At 45.0% G+C, this 20,971-nt stretch overlaps 1 protein-coding gene across 2 annotated transcripts in view; it reads left to right on the top strand.

Moving 5' to 3' along the window:
• Positions 1–20,971, top strand: part of LOC100490037 (CMRF35-like molecule 5) — a 47,548-nt gene that overhangs the window by 693 nt on the left and 25,884 nt on the right. Inside the window, exons 2-8 of one of the 2 annotated variants that reach the window (XM_002940188.5) lie at positions 921–1,256; positions 3,272–3,463; positions 4,673–4,864; positions 6,328–6,391; positions 8,629–8,753; positions 13,546–13,613; positions 15,172–15,991. In XM_002940188.5, coding sequence (XP_002940234.3) covers positions 921–1,256; positions 3,272–3,463; positions 4,673–4,864; positions 6,328–6,391; positions 8,629–8,753; positions 13,546–13,613; positions 15,172–15,258 — 1,064 coding nt within the window. In that variant the 3' untranslated portion in view covers positions 15,259–15,991. Of the gene's footprint in view, positions 1–920; positions 1,257–3,271; positions 3,464–4,672; positions 4,865–6,327; positions 6,392–8,628; positions 8,754–13,545; positions 13,614–15,171; positions 15,992–20,971 lie in introns of those variants that run through there. The other variant, XM_031894994.1, reaches the window with a different exon arrangement.

Below are 20,971 nucleotides of genomic sequence, written 5' to 3'. Positions count from 1 at the left end.
TACCTGCCCCAATACCTGCCTGAGCCCAAGGGACCGGAACCCAAATTGTCTAAACATTTCTGCACATACTGATACAATGGGAAAAAGTGCAAATAACAAAAGCAAATGTCTGATTTGTTAGGAAAAAGGTGCCTGTACTGGTGCAATAGATCCCCCTGGGGTACTAAATGAGCCAATCAGCACAGAGGAATCACACATTATTCAGCACCAGCACCGTGTGTAAACCATTTATATATTCACCTTTATTTGGACTTTTTCCCACAGACCAATATTATTTGTTGTTATAGGCTGCATTCTACAGGCCAGGGAATCACTCATGTATTATAAGGGATAATGTACCCCCTACTGTAAATGATAAGGATATTAGCAGTCACTGAGGGGTTCTGTGCCCCCCATATAAAGGCACAAGGCTGCAGGCTGAGTTATACAGGGAACTCTGAGTATCACTCATGTATTATAAGGGATAATGTACCCCCTACTGTAAATGATAAGGATATTAGCAGTCACTGAGGGGTTCTGTGCCCCCCATATAAAGGCACAAGGCTGCAGGCTGAGTTATACAGGGAACTCTGAGTATCACTCATGTATTATAAGGGATACTGTACCCCCTACTGTAAATGATAAGGATATTAGCAGTCACTGAGGGGTTCTGTGCCCCCCATATAAAGGCACAAGGCTACAGTGCCATTGTACTGCCAATGCCTTGGTATAACTTAGTACGTATGTATGTATGTATATCTTTATTTATAAAGTGCTACTTATGTACGCAGCGCTGTAAAGTAGAATACATTAATACAAACATGGGGATTAAAGATAATAATAGATAAATCTTGAGTCAAAGACACAAGAGGATGGAGGTCCCTGCCCCATAGAGCTTACAATCTAGGTGGGAATGTAACTTACTCTGGTTTCATTCACAGGTATCCGATGCCTCACCGGCCCAGCCAGTCCTGTTCCAGTCCGTTCCAGGGAGTCCCTGACAGTCAGGTGTAGTTATCAGACCGGGTTTGAGAGCCATAAAAAGTACTGGTGCAAAGGGGGGTTCTGGAAGAACTGTGATATTGTGATTACAACTTCAGGAACAGAGGGAGATACCACAAGTGGAAGGTTCACCATCAGAGATGAACAGACCCAACGGACCTTCTCTGTGACCATGACAGGGGTGACCCAAGAGGATGAGGACACGTATTTCTGTGGAGTGGAACGTTTCTGGACGGCAGATGATATGTATGAAATTAAAGTGACAGTCCTTCCAGGTAATGTTCACATAGGAGAGATACACAGTGATGTTGTACCCTCACCCTTCTCTTACTCTATGGTACCCTCACCCTTCTCTTACTCTATGGTACCCTCACCCTTCTCTTACTCTATGGTACCCTCACCCTTCTCTAGTCTAAGGTTCCCTCACCCTTGTCTACTCTATGGTACCCTCACCCTTCTCAAGTCTAAGGTGCCCTCACCCTTCTGTTACTCTATGGTACCCTCACCCTTCTCTAGTCTAAGGTGCCCTCACCCTTCTCTTACTCTATGGTACCCTCACCCTTCTCTAGTCTAAGGTGCCCTCACCCTTCTCTTACTCTATGGTACCCTCACCCTTCTCTTACTCTATGGTACCCTCACCCTTCTCTTACTCTATGGTACCCTCACCCTTCTCTAGTCTAAGGTTCCCTCACCCTTGTCTACTCTATGGTACCCTCACCCTTCTCTAGTCTAAGGTGCCCTCACCCTTCTCTTACTCTATGGTGCCCTCACCCTTCTCTTACTCTATGGTACCCTCACCCTTCTCTAGTCTAAGGTGCCCTCACCCTTCTCTTACTCTATGGTACCCTCACCCTTCTCTAGTCTAAGGTTCCCTCACCCTTGTCTACTCTATGGTACCCTCACCCTTCTCAAGTCTAAGGTGCCCTCACCCTTCTGTTACTCTATGGTACCCTCACCCTTCTCTAGTCTAAGGTGCCCTCACCCTTCTCTTACTCTATGGTACCCTCACCCTTCTCTAGTCTAAGGTGCCCTCACCCTTCTCTTACTCTATGGTACCCTCACCCTTCTCTTACTCTATGGTACCCTCACCCTTCTCTTACTCTATGGTACCCTCTCCCTTCTCTAGTCTAAGGTTCCCTCACCCTTGTCTACTCTATGGTACCCTCACCCTTCTCTAGTCTAAGGTGCCCTCACCCTTCTCTTACTCTATGGTACCCTCACCCTTCTCTAGTCTAAGGTGCCCTCACCCTTCTCTTACTCTATGGTACCCTCACCCTTCTCTTACTCTATGGTACCCTCACCCTTCTCTAGTCTAAGGTGCCCTCACCCTTGTCTACTCTATGGTACCCTCACCCTTGTCTACTCTATGGTACCCTCACCCTTGTCTACTCTATGGTACCCTCACCCTTGTCTACTCTAGGGTACCCTCACCCTTGTCTACTCTATGGTACCCTCATCCTTGTCTACTCTATGGTACCCTCACACTTGTCTACTCTTACTTTGTGCTACACTCTACCATCTCTGCTCTTGCTCTGCGGTGCCTTTTCTAATCTTAATCTATGGTCGTCTTAGCCTTCTACACTCACCTTTCTCAACTCTCACTCTCTCTACTGTTACTCTTCAGTATCCTCACCATTATCGTATAATCTTACTTTTATTTTATGGTACTCTAGCCTTTCTCTACTCTTTGGTACCCTCACCCTTCTTTCCACTTACTCTGTGGTTCCCTCGCCGTTCTCTCCTCTTACTCTTTGGTACTCAACATCTCTACATTTATTTTTAGTACCTGTCACCTTCCTCTACTATTCTCTGTCACCATAAACTTTCTCTACTCTTACTCCTACCCCCCTTCCTTCTCTACACTGTGGTAACATCACCTTTCCGAACTCTGCGGTACTCAGTTTCATTTTACACTCTGTTACTCTGACACTTCTGTTCTTTTACTCTCTGCTGCCATCACCCTTCCCAACTGTTACTCGTTGCCTCCCTCACCCGTCTACTCTTGCTCCGGGGTACCCTCAGCCTTTGTATTGTAACTTTCTCTGATCCTCCGCTATTCTCACCCTTCCCAACTGTTACTCATTGCCTCCCTCACCCGTCTACTCTTGCTCCGGGGTACCCTCAGCCTTTGCACTGTAACTTTCGCTGTTCTCTACTCTGATCCTTTGCTATTCTCACCCTCCACAACTGCCACCCTTGCTCTGCTAACCCTTCACCAAACCTGGGTGCTTTTCTTTAACAAATTAATTTGGAAATAATAAAATGGTTCTGGAGTCGGGTTATTCCTTAGGTGTTTGCAGGAGGGAAGCTCCATGGACAGATGTACTGGACTTTCCAGAAACCTTTCAGGAGCTGAGCGTGGGTGAATCCATTGGTGTTTCCTGCAGGGAACAGTATGAGAAGAAGACATTGATGCTACAGTGCAAGGAGGAGGCTGGGAACATACATTTTTTCCCACGGGATTTACTGACCAGTTGTAAAGGTAACGCTACACCATATGCCTAAACCACCCATAATTCTCTGCATCTTGCGGTGATCACATCTATTAATGCAACACGAATCACCGCATATTCAGCAAGCAAACTAATAGACATATCAGGATGATGAACAAATACAAGTGTTGGTCCCACGTGTCCATCTTGGGGTGACAGGCACAATGGCATTTTGACCAGGAACCTTACGCTAAGAAGGGTCTGCCCTAAAGTCTATTGCCCCAGGGCAGTCAGGCCATGCAAAGAAGAGAAAGTGGACAAGTCATTCCCCAACAGGATCTATTATATTTCTAATATTATATATCTAATATATCTATTGCGCCTGCGTGTGTTCCCTTGACGGCACTCACCACTCCAAAGCCACACGCCGGGTGCTCACCAAAAAATTATCCACATGTGATCAGTTGAAAAAAACTCACGGCTCAATATACTTCAGAATATCAAAACAAATTTTATTGCTCCACACTCATATAGACACAAGGGATTCACAAGGGATCGTCGTCAGGATGATACACAACCAATCATTTTACACAATCAATTAAACATGATAATATATCCAAATACATGCCCTCCCATTTAAAGGGGAACAAAGGGGCTCATTTCTAATCGCAAATACATATTTTCATTAAAAAGTGATTAAAGATTAAAAAGTGATTAGAAAGTGAATAAATAGTGATTAAAAGAGACCACCAGTCATTTTTCATAGCGTTCATTCTTTATCTAGAGATGTCTGGAAAGAAAACCAACCACCCAAGAAGGTTTCTAATGAAGATTATTAATGGGGAATCACAATTTTTAAAAGCACAATCGGTCACCTATAACATTAGAGGTCCCATCAATAAATATTGTATCATTTCACCAACGACATTGAATCGGGACACGACAAGATATATGAACCCTCAATAATTTATCTTAATCTCTATAGACCAGACACATCTAACCAATCCTCTTTCAGTAAATTGCTCATATTGAGCCTGCATGAATGTATCATGTCACACTGCTGCAATCGTACATAATTATATTTGCACATTTATGAGTGAATATTAATAAGAAATAGGTCCAGAGAACCACAGACCCAATTTAATTTACCTTCACAGCTTAATGGATTTGGATCCTGGGCAGCCCTGCTACTATAAATCCACGTTTATTTACTTTTGTTTGTATTTTTCCAGGCACTAACATTGAGTTTCTTTTCCTAGAGAAATGCAGGAGGGTGGGAATCCTTTCCCCAAATATAACTCTGTTCCCCGACCAGGAATATTATGGCCCCGGAGAGGAGGTCACAGTCAGGTGCCCAGAAGGGTCTGAGCCCAACGTCAGGGTCCTACAGTGTGTGCCGGAGGCCACGGGAAACAGGTGGAACACGACACGCGTGTTCTGCTCACAAACCAGTAAGAGATATTCCTTGTGTAGCACCCAGTGTTTTTATTGTGTAAATCCCCACCTACTTATTATTAGTGAGAGTTATTGCAACCAACCTTATCTGCTTGAGGTTGGACTCAGTGGGACAATAGTTGGACTCAGTGGGACAAGAGTTGGACTCTGTGGGGCAATAGTTGGACTCAGTGGGATAATAGTTGGACTCAATGGGACAATAGTTGGACTCAGTGGGACAAGAGTTGGACTCAGTGGGACAATAGTTGGACTCAGTGGGACAAGAGTTGGACTCAGTGGGACAAGAGTTGGACTCTGTGGGACAATAGTTGGACTCTGTGGGACAATAGTTGGACTCAGTAGGACAAGAGTTGGACTCTGTGGGACAATAGTTGGACTCAGTGGGACAAGAGTTGGACTCAGTGGGACAAGAGTTGGACTCAGTGGGACAAGAGTTGGACTCAGTGGGACAATAGTTGGACTCTGTGGGGCAATAGTTGGACTCAGTGGGACAAGAGTTGGACTCAGTGGGACAAGAGTTGGACTCAGTGGGACAAGAGTTGGACTCTTTGGGACAATAGTTGGACTCAGTGGGACAATAGTTGGACTCAGTGGGACAATAGTTGGACTCAGTGGGACAATAGTTGGACTCAGTGGGACAATAGTTGGACTCAGTGGGACAATAGTTGGACTCAGTGGGACAATAGTTGGACTCTGTGGGACAGTAGTTGGACTCAGTGGGACAATAATTGGACTCACTATACAGGTGTACCAATCCCAAAGAGCTCCAAGAAAATCCCATTTAAAAGGTTTTATTCTTTAAAAGGGTTGAGGAGACCGCCTCATATTTATGCAGATAAACAAAAGAAATTACTTTGTGGATCCGCACTACACTGATGAGCCCCAAGGAGGCCAAAACCGGTCTGTAGTTGGGAATCTGATCAGCTATTATCCTTGTTTTTGCTTCAAAATCCTAATGAGTGAGCTTTAGCCTATAGGATAAACCCATGTAAATGGGATTTTCTCTGAGCTCTTTGGGATTTGTTCCCAGAATTCCTTTTGTTTATTTGCATACATATGAGGTGGTCTCCCCAATGCCTTTTGACTTGTTTTTGCCTTTTATCAGTTTTGTCAGCAGGCAGTTTGAGGCATTTAGGTGCCGTGATTTCAATATGAGTCCTCAGAGTAGCCCAGCGTGCTGTTATGATTGGCTACTGGCACACAAAGCCCTTTTGCTTAATGGTCTGAACCACAACGGACTGAGAGATTATCACATACACAGGCCATTAGCTCTGCAGATTCAATCCAATCAGAATGTATTTGATCCTGATTAGACTGTGATTGGGATTGGATCACCTTGGCCAACAGCATTTGTCTGTGTGTGATTGGCCAACCAAGGGCAGGATGTAAAAATTCAAAGCTTTTCATGTTTCATTGGCTCAGAATGAAGATATAGAAGGTCTCTCTGTTTTCCACTTAGGTTTTACCTTGGGCCCCTCACATGTCATCAACCAGACTGAGATCCACCCGTGGGACCCGTGGGAGTGAGTATCGGACATTCCCAGAACCGCTGCTCTTCTCTGTTCCCTGAGCCAATGCCCCCGTCCCTCTGTTGCTATGGCTCCTTCCCTCTACTTACAGTTTCTCCTAAATATTCCTGGTGTTGTTCATTTCCAGAAGACTTTGTGCAACATAAATGCAACATTCCTTTCAGTTTTAGTCTAGCGCCCCCTGGCTAGAGCTTTGTAACTACAAGTCTAGAGATGTCCCTTCCAGTGGGGGCGCTGCACATACAGTAGCGCAGGAGGTGGGGAATCTCTGGGTGTCTCTAGTCATTGGTGTCTCTTAAATGGCTTCTCTGGCCAAGCTTTGGCTTCTCTTGTGCCTGAAACCATGAATAGGTTGTGAGACTGAGACTCAGTGGTAAATATATAAATAGTAAACAGCACCAATAGGATTAAAAAGCCTTTATTCCATGTTATATCTTATATCCTGGATAATACAAGTGACATTTCAGGCCTCAAGCAGCCTTTTCCCAAGTTTCCTGACACAGTGGTTACATTTCCACTTTATAGACTGTGTAACAGCGCCCTCTGCTGGCAGCAAAATACAAATGCACCCAATATAACTTCCACATACAGAGAAACGTATTCTGCATACATATTATTTCTCCTACTAGCAGCCACATGCGCAATGACAATTATCCGTAAAAAAAAAATAATAATAATAATAAAACCACAATTAAATACTAATTTCATTTAAAAAATGGCCTGGGCATCGTATTCCGTATTTAAACTGTTTGGGGTTAATGTTTCCAAGCGACGGATCCAGCGGGGCCCAATCTGGGAAACCTGTTTATCAGTGAGGACAGAAGTGAGTCTGATGCCGCTGAAAGTGTTAATGATACGATTAATGAATTGCTTTTGATCTCTGTGCTGAACGTGGGTTAAGTTGACCCAACTCGGAGTATCTAGGAATAGGGGAAACCGGACGCCCCATTGGGCTACTTAGTTATGTTGCTCCCAGCTTTAATTCTCTAGATATAAAACCTGTTTATTTGCTCCAGTTACAGCAGACCAGGAAGCAAAGGGTTAATTTCTGTAGATTATCCAGTCAATATCCCTGTTCCTGTGGCCAATAAGGAGCTCTACAGACTTGCCCGGCACAACCCAAACAGGGCAGGCCCTTTATTTATTTATAGGGCTGATACCCATTTAAGCTCCAATTCTAAAGGCCCCTTAGGCCTGTTCTGAGCTGTTTCTATTCCAGCCGATAACGTTCTGTTTGTATCACAGAAGCAGCTCAGGCTTCTCACATAGGTTATAGCAAAAAAGGAAAGTTGTGCCCAATACTAAACAATTATAAACCGCTAGGTGGGGTGGAGGGGGGCAATAAAGATCTGATGATAATATTCCTGCACAGACAAGAGATCCTCTGCACTCACCCATTATCACTATATTAAGGACAGTGAGACATTTCGCACATTAAGCTACTATAAAATGCCCCCACTTTAAAGGGAAACTATCCCCCCAGAATAAATAACCAACAGATAACATAATACAAACTAAGTGACCTATTAAATAATCTCCCCAAACTGGAATATATATATCAGTAAATATTGCCCTTTTATATCCTTTCCCTTGAGCCGCCATTTAGTGATGGGCTGTGTGCTCCCTCAGAGATCAGCTGACAGGAAGTGATGGGCTGTGTGCTCCCTCAGAGATCAGCTGCCATTTAGTGATGGGCTGTGTGCTCCCTCAGAGATCAGCTGACAGGAAGTGATGGGCTGTGTGCGCCCTCAGAGATCAGCTGACAGGAAGTGATGGGCTGTGTGCTCCCTCAGAGATCAGCTGACAGGAAGTGATGGGCTGTGTGCTCCCTCAGAGATCAGCTGACAGGAAGTGATGGGCTGTGTGCTCCCTCAGAGATCAGCTGACAGGAAGTGATGGGCTGTGTGCGCCCTCAGAGATCAGCTGACAGGAAGTGATGGGCTGTGTGCTCCCTCAGAGATCAGCTGACAGGAAGTGATGGGCTGTGTGCGCCCTCAGAGATCAGCTGACAGGAAGTGATGGGCTGTGTGCTCCCTCAGAGATCAGCTGACAGGAAGTGATGCAGCTCTAACTGAAACAGGAAGTAGTGTGGAAGCAAAAGACAGATCTTTTTCATTGGTTGATGGGGCCAAGCATGTACATGTGCCTTGGCTTGTTTGTGTGTTAGTTAAGTATCATTCTGGGGGTATAGTTTTCCTTTAAGCAATTGCTAATAGATTTTTTTTCTACAGTTTATATATGGGACCCACATTCGGACTCGTGATCCCCATTTCCCTGAAGCTCCTGGGACTGCTGAGTTTTCTCTGCTGGAAAGGGATTTCTACTCTGAGCGGAAAATATTGCAAATCCAGTAAAGGTAATTGGATTCCCAGGTCCCTTTTGCTAAAGAAGAAGCCACGTTATTGGTCTAAACGGCAGAATTCTGTTGTGAATAAGCACTCTGGGGCAGGGTCGTATTGGGGGTGTAGGGCCCACCAGCACTGCCGCCCCTGCTGCCCCCCCACCCGCCAAACATCCTCCCCTCAACGCACATAAGTGAAACACATCAGAGGGGGACACCGGGAAAATACCCAATGGGCCCCAGCAGCCCAGACCCGGCCCTATTGCCACTTCCTCTGGCCTCCATTGTCCTCCCCTGACGCGTTTCACATATGCGCATTCAGGGGCGGACAGGGGCCCCTGTGGGGGGGTTAGGGGTGCACAGCGGCGGGGTCCCCTGCGTGGGGTGCGGTGGGAGGAGGCATCTTGGGGGTCGGGGCCCCCGGGGTGGCAGCCTCGGTGGGCCCTGCACCCCCCAGTCCGACCCTGCTTGCATGGAATTGAATTGGCCATTGGGGGAGATTTATTGCAATTCCTATTGGTAAATCCTGTTGGAACGACAGCAGTTCAAATAAATTCACTTATTAACACTTTCCTGTCAGGAAGATTGGGGGCTTTTCTACTTGTCCCAGTCCCTCAGAATGGATTCAGTTGGGGGGGGCACATTAGAGAGGCCTTTGCTAAACTAGTTTTGTTTGCTGTGATAGACTCCATATAAAATCCAATAATAGACAGGGGCACAGTGCAACTGGCATCAAAAAATGTTGATGTAGCCTGTCATGTAGGAGTCTGATATTGAAAGGGTTAACCTGGGCACCTTGTCTCCCAAGTACTGCATGGATTATATAAATAGATCCATTCGCCACCTTTGCTTAAGTCATATTCTTTATTCAGCCCTAAAGGACTTAACGTTTCCAGTTTACGTACCCAGTAAGCCTCTCTATATAGTAATTCCTTTAGTCTATTTCCTCCTCTCCTCTTGGGCTCAACTATTCCAACAACTTGAAATTTAAGCTGATTCACCGCATTCAATAAAATGGCCTGCAACAGGCTGATCTATTTTTCCTGTATTAATTGCTGACTTATGTTCTCTTATCCGTTCGTGAACCATTCTCGTCGTTTGCCCAACATATGCCAGCCCACACGGCATTTGCCCAACATATGCCAGCCCACACGGGCATTTGCCCAACATATGCCAGCCCACACGGGCATTTGCCCAACATATGCCAGCCCACACGGGCATTTGCCCAACATATGCCAGCCCACACGGGCATTTGCCCAACATATGCCAGCCCACACGGGCATTTGCCCAACATATGCCAGCCCACACGGGCATTTGCCCAACATATGCCAGCCCACACGGGCATTTGCCCAACATATGCCAGCCCACACGGGCGTTTGCCCAACATATGCCAGCCCACACGGGCGTTTGCCCAACATATGGCAGCCCACACGGGCATTTGCCCAACATATGCCAGCCCACACGGGCATTTGCCCAACATATGCCAGCCCACACGGGCATTTGCCCAACATATGCCAGCCCACACGGGCATTTGCCCAACATATGCCAGCCCACACGGGCATTTGCCCAACATATGCCAGCCCACACGGGCATTTGCCCAACATATGCCAGCCCACACGGGCGTTTGCCCAACATATGCCAGCCCACACGGGCGTTTGCCCAACATATGGCAGCCCACATGGGCATTTGCCCAACATATGCCAGCCCACACGGGCATTTGCCCAACATATGGCAGCCCACACGGGCATTTGCCCAACATATGGCAGCCCACACGGGCATTTGCCCAACATATGCCAGCCCACATGGGCGTTTGCCCAACATATGCCAGCCCACACGGGTGTTTGCCCAACATATGCCAGCCCACATGGGCGTTTGCCCAACATATGCCAGCCCACATGGGCGTTTGCCCAACATATGCCAGCCCACACGGGTGTTTGCCCAACATATGCCAGCCCACATGGGCATTTGATGACATATACTGCGTAGGTTGAGCAACACGAGAATCTCCCACGTAACCTGACTGCATGACCTTTCCTAGGGGGATATATCCCCTCTCCTACTTGTACATTTGAGCAGCAATTGCAATTGTAACATGGAAAAGTGCCTTGTTTCCTTCTCATATCATCTCTATGTACATTGTTAGTTCCCAAGTCTGATCTTACTAAATAGTTACCCACACTCCTCCCTTTCTTGTAAGCAATGACTGGGGGCCTCTCCAACCCCTTTATATATGGCAAATTATCTCTAACCAGTGACCAGTGTCTCCTTAGAATTTGAGCAACATGTTTACTCAAGGTGTTATATTGAGTCTGAACCTCTCGTAGCTGTCTCTGTAACAGATCCCTTGGATACCCCCTATCTTTCAACTTGTTACACATTTCTTTCAATCTTTCATCCCCCCTTTGCTCAGAGGAAACTATCCTTTTAACTCTACTTAATTGAGATTTCGGCAACGCTCTTTTTAACTGAGGGGGATGAAAAGAATTGAAATGTAGTAAGAAGTTCCGGTCTGTGGGTTTAACATAGAGACCAGTCAGTAACCTGTCATTGCCTTTATAAACTTTTGTATCGAGAATAGGAATTTCAATGGAGCTAACATTCAAGGAAAATTTAATAAAAGGAAGTGCACTATTTATATCTTGTACAAAAGCTTCTAGGGTCCAACGTGACCCCGCCCATAGCGCAAAGACATCATCGATATAGCGTATCCATTTCTTACAATATTTACCATATAATGTGTTTGTATATACAAATCATTTTTCAAATTGGTTCATATAGATGTTTGCGTAGGGAGGGGCCACATTGGACCCCATCGCTGTACCTCGTACCTGTACATAGAATTCATCTTGAAATTGGAAGTAATTATTATAAAGAAGTAGTGCCAAGCATTGAATCACAAACTTTTTCTGGGAACCATCCATAGAGACATCCTCTGTTAGCTCCACCGAGACATGTGGGATGGAGGTGTAGAGGCTCTCCACATCCAGTGGGACCAACCAGAGGTCCTCAACATTACCAATATCTTCTGACAGTTTCACTATGAAATCACTAGTGTCTCTAATATAGGACTGGTGTAACAACACATAAGGCCTTATTACTTTATCTACAAAAATGGCAATTGGAGACAAAATGGAGTCTACACTGGAAATTATTGGTCTCCCTGGAGGATGCTCTAAACTTTTATGGATCTTTGGCAAGACATAGAAGATAGGAGTGAGGGGATGTGCACATTGCAGATAAGATGCCAATTTCCCATCAATCACTTTCAGATTTAGAGCTTCCTGGATTAGTGCTTTTATCTTCTTACTTATTTCAAATACTGGATTTTTATCAACCCTACAATAAGTTGTGGAATCCATTAGTTGCCGTTTCACTTCTGAAACATAATCCTCTTTGTTCATTATCACCAAGGCACCACCCTTGTCTGCCGCCATACTATATAGAGAGGCTTACTGGATACGTAAACTGGAAATGTTAAGTCCTTTAGGGCTGAATAAAGAATATGACTTAAAGGAGAATGCAAGTCAAAATGTAAAAAGTATACTGCCCAATAGCCCTCCTATTGTTTAGTAAAAACGCCCCACTTTTGGCTCAGCCAATCACATATTTACTCACTCACACTTACTGCACATTTTATAGAACAGGCAGCCATCTCTAAAAAGGTATTCTCCCTTATTTTCCCTCCTTGCTTCATACTGCACTTGTGTTTCATTCCCCCCCCCCCTCTGCCAGATCCGCTTCTGATTGGCTGGTGGGCATGTGTAGCTCAGAACAGGAGACAGGATCAAGTTACACACATGCTCAGAGAATAGGAAGGCTGCCGCTGGCACCTACAGGAAGGGGAGAGAGATTTCAGTGATGTCACTGTAGGCTTCACACTGCTGTAGGCTGCCAGCACCATATCTCAGAGAAGCAAGCAGGGATCTGGGAATGTAGATATGCAGTAAGTACTTACACAGAATGCCTTTAGCCTTACTTTTAATTTATATTAACCTTTCCTTGTCTTTTAAGACCAATCTTTAGATTAAAAAAAAATTCTCTCTTTCTCCCTTATTCTCCTCTTGTCCTGGCCTTTGTTTTTAACTTCATTTTTATGTTTTTTTTTTAATTTATAAGGGTATTGTGCAGTTCAACTAACACTTGGAGATACACATTGATCACTTAATTGTAACACATGAGTGTCTACTCAGCTCCACTGCTGTTTGATACATTGTTGTAATATAGGAACATCTCCACTAGAGGGAGCACAGGGGATAAAAGGTGCTGTGTGTAATTGCCAATTAGCTTGATAAGAGGTCAGATATGGCCTGATACGTTGCTGCTGTTGCTGTTTGCCCCAGAAAACTTTGCAATAAAGGCATTTTAATCTAAAACACAAGAAGTGCTGTTCCTGTTCTTCTGTACCTGGATATGCCGATGGGAAGTGGCCATTGGGGAACCTGCACTACTTCTAACTAATCACAAGGCTTGGTGCTGACTACTACTCTCCAAATTACATTAACCCTTTTACAGCTGGAGTGCTTGGTAAAGTAGTGGAAATGAATCCTTTGCTGTAGAACAGAGTGGGTTTGTGAGACTGCGGCATCTCTTATTGCAGTGAGCGGTGAAGTTTGGGGGTGTCGGGGCTAATGTGGGGGGTGCAGTTACGCTAATGCAGTGAGAGACTGTATAACCCTTATAGCTGCACCCAATATCCCCCCGTGCCCATGTTGGTGCTACTAATCCGTTTATCCATGAACATTGGAGATGTTGACTTGCTGAGCTACACGGCTGTGTGAGGCCTAACGAGTTCTACGTTGTATTTCAGCCCCCACGGAACCCCACACGGAACCCCACGCGATATCAGGATGTAAGGAAAGCAACGTGTATCACCAGGTAGAGATGTTTTACAATCATTTCCACTGTCCGTTCAGTCACGACTTTCTCTCTTCCCACATTAACCCTTCAGTTCCATCAGGAGCGAGGGAGTTAAATGTAGGTCTTTATACAAATATATCACATAAACCAGTTTATATGTAAAACCCTGCTTCATACAAATAAACCATTTTCATAAAAAATGCAGTATGTGCCATTGGGTAATCCTAAATAGAAAACTGCCATTTTAAGAATTAAGGGCCGCCCCCTGGGATCATAGGAGTCACAGTGCACACAAACAAGCCAAGGCACACATACATGCTAGGCCCCATCAGCCAATGAACCTAGACTGAGAGCAGTGGCGAATCCTGAAAGCACAGGCCCCCCCCCACACAAAAAAATTCATGAGATCGGCTCAAAGTGAACAGCCCCTCCTCCACCCCAAGGCTGCTTCCTACTTACCCATTATCACTAGGTTTTTGGCAAACTTTATGGGATTAGAAGGGCTTGGAAGGGAAGACCATGATAAAACTCCACCATGTCGCCTGCGTCCCCTTGACCCGGGTTCCCTTGTATTGTGGTTATTCCGCTGTTTATGAGCCTTAAGTCTCCAGCAAAACAGGAGCAGAACTTCTCCCCACAGACAGGATCTTACAGAGCAGGGAACTGGCAGAACTGCATGGTGAGGGGGTATCTGCCCCAGGGTCCAGTCATTTCAGGGTCACTCATGTTTGTCTTAATAGTAATTCATTAACTTCCCATGCAACATTTTGGGTTCAGTAATTGGATTTTACAAACATTCTACTGTTTAAAGAGTAGTTTCCATTTCCAGATCAGCCTCTAGCTGCTTATATATTCTATTTCTCTAAAAGACATGAAAATATGCAAACACAAAATTAATTTAAAATTAGTCATTTTAGTCACAAATTATATTAGAGAATAAAGATATATGGATTGCTAATATCCTAATCATTTACATTATCCCTTATAATACATGAGTGATACTCAGAGTTCCCTGTATAACTCAGCCTGCAGCCTTGTGCCTTTATATGGGGGGCACAGAACCCCTCAGTGACTGCTAATATCCTTATCATTTACAGTAGGGGGTACATTATCCCTTATAATACATGAGTGATACTCAGAGTTCCCTGTATAACTCAGCCTGCAGCCTTGTGCCTTTATATGGGCACAGAACCCCTCAGTGACTGCTAATATCCTTATCATTTACAGTAGGGGGTACATTATCCCTTATAATACATGAGTGATACTCAGAGTTCCCTGTATAACTCAGCCTGCAGCCTTGTGCCTTTATATGGGCACAGAACCCCTCAGTGACTGCTAATATCCTTATCAGTTACAGTAGGGGGTACATTATCCCTTATAATACATGAGTGATACTCAGAGTTCCCTGTATAACTCAGCCTGCAGCCTTGTGCCTTTATATGGGGGGCACAGAACCCCTCAGTGACTGCTAATATCCTTATCAGTTACAATAGGGGGTACATTATCCTTATTATACATGAGTGATACTCACAGTTCCTCGGTGGCTTCTAATATCCATTTATGTTACTTTCTCCAGGATGATAAAAGGGAAAATAAGAGAATATTCTCAGAGAGAGAGGAAGAGCTCTATGAAAATCTCCATCACTGTATCCCTGGGAAGTGAGGATCAGGGGAGGAGCTCAGAAGACTCTGCTACGCGGCTGTTTGTGGGATTAGTCGCCATTAGAGTTATTACCGTACAGTTACCCTCTCACCCCTTTAAAGGAGGCCCCTTACTGAATACACACGGTGCCAGTTGGATGCAGGGACCAAGGGTTTATGAGCAGTCAGGCACCTAACATATATACAGTGTGTGTATTCAATAAGTGCCCTACATTATAGGGGTGAGACGGTAACTCTATAAAACCAAAGGAAAATGCAATATAGAAAAAAAATCATTCTTTTATTATTTATTATAGTTCAATATAAAGGTATATAACATATAAATAAATCCTGCCCCCCCCCCATATAAACAATAAAACAGACGGGGCACATTGGGTCTGTATTTATCTACAGTTATTGTTGTAGGGAGCGTGTGGGGCAAAACCTGTATTGTGTTTATTAGCAATCTTACAGGCATTTAATATAGAAAATGTTGGTTAAATGACAAAGTCTACACAAGAGAACAAACAGTAATTGTATTGCAGATTACATAGTTACATAGTTACATAGGATTGGAAAAAGACCAGAGTCCATCAAGTTCAACCCATCCAAGTAAACCCAGCACACCTAACCCACACCTACCAATCTATACAATTAATTAATTAATTGCGTTTAATGTTGAATATAAATTGTTTTTTTTGGTTGCGCCTTGTTCATTGGACACAGCAATAAATATTCTGTATTTTTGTATAAAATATTATGTGTCTGAAGATTATTATCATATGGGGGAGAGCGCAACCCTCTCAGTGTAATGCGCCTGTGGAAGTGTTGGGTGTTGATCCAGTAGATCCCTCTCCTGCAGAGCGGTCAGTAATATAGTAGAAAATCCAGTAGCAAACCAACAAGCAGCAAAGTGACAAAGGGATGTTTATTTAGCCCATACACAGGTACAAAGGGCAACGTTTCGGCCCTACCTGGGCCCTTTATCAAGCCTAGTGTTACACAGAGAGTGGTATAAAAAAGGATAAGTGAGGGGAGGGGCCATAAGACACACCCCTTCCTACGTGATGTAATCACAACATATATTCTCATGATGAGACAAGTATCCACATGGTGATATATACAACACAAAGTCAATTGGGAATGTCCTTATACAGGTATGGGACCCATTATCCAGAATGCTTGGGACCTGGGGTTTTCCAAAAAAGGGGTCTTTCTGTAATTCAGATCTCCTACCTTAAGTCATCTAAAAAAAAATATTTAAACAGTAATTAAACCCAATACGGCTGTTCTGCCCCCAATAAGGTGTAATTATATCTTAGTTGGGATCAAGTACAGGTACTGTTTTATTATTACAGAGAAAAGGGAATCATTTAACCATTAAATAAACCCAATAGGGCTGTTCTGCCCCAATAAGGGGTAATTATATCTTAGTTGGGATCAAGTACAGGTACTGTTTTATTATTACAGAGAAAAGGGAATCATTTAACCATTAAATAAACCCAATAGGGCTGTTCTGCCCCCAATAAGGGGTAATTATATCTTAGTTGGGATCAAGTACAGGTACTGTTTTATTATTACAGAGAAAAGGGAATCATTTAACCATTAAATAAACCCAATAGGGCTGTTCTGCCCCCAATAAGGGGTAATTATATCTTAGTTGGGATCAAGTACAGGTACTGTTTTATTATTACAGAGAAAAGGGAATCATTTAACCATTAAATAAACCCAATAGGGCTGTTCTGCCCCAATAAGGGGTAATTATATCTTAGTTGGGATCAAGTACAGGTACTGTTTTATTATTACAGAGAAAAGGGAATCATTTAACCATGAAATAAACCCAATAGGGCTGTTCTGCCCCAATAAGGGGTAATTATATCTTAGTTGGGATCAAGTACAGGTACTGTTTTATTATTACAGAGAAAAAGGAATCCATTTTTAAAAATGTAAATTATTTGATTAAAATGGAATCTATGGGAGACGGGCTTTCCGTAATTCGGAAATTTCTAGATAATGGGTTTCTGGATAAGGGGTTTGATACCTGTACCAATCCCAGAATCACTCCAAAAAACAAGTGTATCCTATTTTGTGATTCCCCAGACCTGTGTATAGAGCTGCCCAGCTTTTGCCTCTCCCTATTTATTCAGACTTTTTTAGGGGAGAGCATTTGCTGGGGGGGGGGCATTTGCTGGGGGGGGGGCATTTGCAAGGGTGATTTGTTCCAAAGTGATTCGTTTACAAGTGATCTGAACGAGTTTAACAAGGAGTTCAACAAAGGAGACCTACAAGGAGAGCCAATACAGACTGCTACTTGAAATGAAAGAACTGTTTAAAATGCAGATCAATTCACTAATGCACTGAGGATCCATCTCTACTGCCATTCTCTCAAGCTACAAGACTACAACTCACCTGATAATGGCAAAATGCACTTCACTCCTTCTAATTGTATGCATGGTGCTCCCTAAGGTAGTCTCTTCCTTTAACTCACCTGTTGTCTGTCCATATTCCATCCACATATCCTCCTCCCTGCTCCCATCTACATACTCCGGCTCCTCCTCCCTGCTCCCATCTACATACTCTGGCTCCTCCTCCCTGCTCCCATCTACATACTCCGGCTACTCCTCCCTGCTCCCATCTACATACTCTGGCTCCTCCTCCCTGCTCCCATCTACATACTCTGGCTCCTCCTCCCTGCTCCCATCTACATACTCCGGCTCCTCCTCCCTGCTCCCATCTACATACTCTGGCTCCTCCTCCCTGCTCCCATCTACATACTCCGGCTCCTCCTCCCTGCTCCCATCTACATACTCTGGCTCCTCCTCCCTGCTCCCATCTACATACAACGGCTCCTCCTCCCTGCTCCCATCTACATACTCTGGCTCCTCCTCCCTGCTCCCATCTACATACTCTGGCTCCTCCTCCCTGCTCCCATCTACATACTCCGGCTCCTTTACCCTTTATAACTACATACAGCACCTCTGTCCCCCGGTCACTGTCTGTACACGGAGGCGCAATCATTTTAAATCCTCTGCTCATATCTCTTCACTTTTTTTCCTACTATTGCTGGCTGCAGGGGATGTCTCTCCTACTATTGCTGGCTGCAGGGGATGTCTCTCCTACTATTGCTGGCTGCAAGGGATGTCTCTCCTACTATTGCTGGCTGCAGGGGATGTCTCGCCAAACCCCGGGCCCTGCTCCATACTTTCTTATATTCGTCCTTGTCCTTCTGCCCCCCTGCTTAAAGTCTTTCGCTCCTCCACTGTTTCTAACCTTATTCAGGTTCCCACTCTTCCCTCCTCCTGCCTTCCGTTTTCCTGTGCCCTTCTTAATGTCCGTTCCGTAACTAACAAAGCTACACTAATCCCTGATCTGTTCTGTTCTAAATCATTCCATCTCCTCGCACTAACAGAAACCCGGCTGTTACAGAATGACACCGGCACTGAAGCTGCGCTCTCTCATGGTGGTCTGTCTTTCTCCCACACCCCCCGGACCACTGGACGCGGTGGGGGAGTTGGAATTCTCCTCTCCTCCCGTTGCCGGTTCGCACCTATTCCTATTCCCCCGGCTTTTTCTTTTAACTCATTTGAGGTGCATGGCCTTCAGATCTTCCATCCTCTCTCTATATGGGTGGCTGTCATTTACAGGCCCCCGTCAGCCTCCTCCTATGCTCCCTTCCTCTCTGATTTTGAAATCTGGCTCTCCTTTTCCCTCTCTACTGACGGCCCTGCAATCATCCTTGGGGATTTCAACTCCCACATTGATGATCCCTCGCAACCCCGGCCCTCACGTTTTCTCCGCCTAACCTCCTCCTTTGAACTCCAGCAGTGGACAAACGCTCCTACTCATAAGGATGGCCACTTTCTGGACTTAGTCTTCACTAAAAACCTGTCCCTTTCTGATTTTAACAGTGTCCCTTTCCCCTTCTCTGACCATCACCTGGTTACATTTTCTGTCTCTCACTCTCCCTCCCAACCTGCTCCTTCCCCTGCTGTACTGATTAGAAATACACGTGATGTAGATCTCCCGGCCTTAGCTCGCTCTTTCAGGTCCAGTCTCTCCTTCTTTGATGAGATGTGTGACCCTGATACCCTGGTTAGCGAGTACAACAGCATTCTAGCCTCCAAAATTGACTTATTTGCACCCCTTCAGCCTAAGCGTACTCAGGTTCAAATCCCACGCCCCTGGCTGAATGTGCACACCAAATTCCTACGCTCCTGTGCGAGGTCTGCGGAACATATGTGGAGGAAATCCCGTACGCAAGCAGACTTTATCCATTATAAATTCCTATTGGCCTCCCTCAATTCTGCCCTGTTGAAGGCTAAACAGGAATACTACAACACACTTATAAATAACAATAAATCCAACCCGCGACGCCTGTTTTCCATATTTAATACCCTTCTGCGTCCCTCACAGACCCCATTACCTCACTTTATGCACTCTCCCCAGGACTTTGCTGATTTCTTCATGAACAAAGTGGAGTCCATTTGCAATCAGATTCCCCCCTCTACTAATACGAACCAGCTCCTCCTCCCTCAGCCCCCATCTGCCCCCTCAGCCCCCCTCTGCTTGTCTTAAGTCTTTTGGTCCCGTAACTGTCTCCGAAGTCTCCCGGCTTCTTTTGTCTGCTCCCCTCACCACTTGCTCTCTTGACCCTATGCCTTCTTCTCTGCTCAAACACTGTGCTGCTGAACTCACTCCGGCTCTTACTCACATCTTCAACTCTTCTCTGACCTCTGGAAGGGTCCCCGCTTCCTTCAAACAGGCCTGTGTCAAACCTATCCTAAAAAAGGCCACGCTGGACCTGTCCTGTCTCTTTAACTACCGTCCTGTCTCGCTCCTACTGCTTGCCTCCAAAATCTTAGAGCGTATTGTCTTCTCCCGTATCACTAACTTTCTCCACGCCCATAATTTATTAGACCCACTGCAATCTGGTTTTTGGCCTGCGCACTCTACTGAGACAGCATTGTGCAGAGTTACAAACGATCTTCAGGTGCAAAAGCCAAAGGTCACTTTTCCATACTAATCCTCCTAGATCTATCGGCTGCGTTTGATACGGTTGACCACTCCCTCCTGATGCAAATTCTGCATTCGATTGGTCTCCGTAGTCAGGCTGCATCCTGGGTCTCTTCCTACCTCTCTAACTGTTCATTCACTGTCTCCTATGCTAACAAAACATCATCTCCAGTTCCTCTTAATGTGGGGGTACCCCAAGGCTCTGTACTTGGGCCATTGTTGTTCTCCCTTTACACGCTGTCCTTGGGAGATCTTATCCGTTCATTTGGCTTCAAATACCATCTGTATGCTGATGATATCCAAATTTATTTGTTGACCCCTTCATTAACAGTTGAAACTGAGACTCAAATCTCTAACTGCCTCCTGGCTATCTCCAATTGGACGAACCAACGCCACCTCAAACTGAACCTAACAAAAACTGAACTAATGATCTTTCCGCCTAAGCCTGGTCCTAACCCCCCTTTTCTATCTCTATTGATGGCACCCTCATCAACCCTGTCGATTCAGCGCGTTGTTTGGGGGTGATCTTTGACTCTAGTCTCTCCTTTTCTAACCACATTAACTCCACTGTCAAAACCTGTCACTCCACTGTCACTTTTTCTTACGCAATATTGCCAAAATCCGTCCCTTTCTCTCTACTGTAACAGCTAGGCTGCTCATGCACGCGCTCATCCTATCCCGACTTGACTACTGCAACCTGCTATTAACCGGCCTCCCTAACT

The sequence above is a fragment of the Xenopus tropicalis genome, chromosome 1 (assembly GCF_000004195.4).
Source record: "Xenopus tropicalis strain Nigerian chromosome 1, UCB_Xtro_10.0, whole genome shotgun sequence".
Classification (NCBI taxonomy): domain Eukaryota; kingdom Metazoa; phylum Chordata; class Amphibia; order Anura; family Pipidae; genus Xenopus; species Xenopus tropicalis.
The sequence above is the reverse complement of the archived record's forward strand: the minus strand, read 5'-3'. Positions and strand labels throughout refer to the sequence as shown.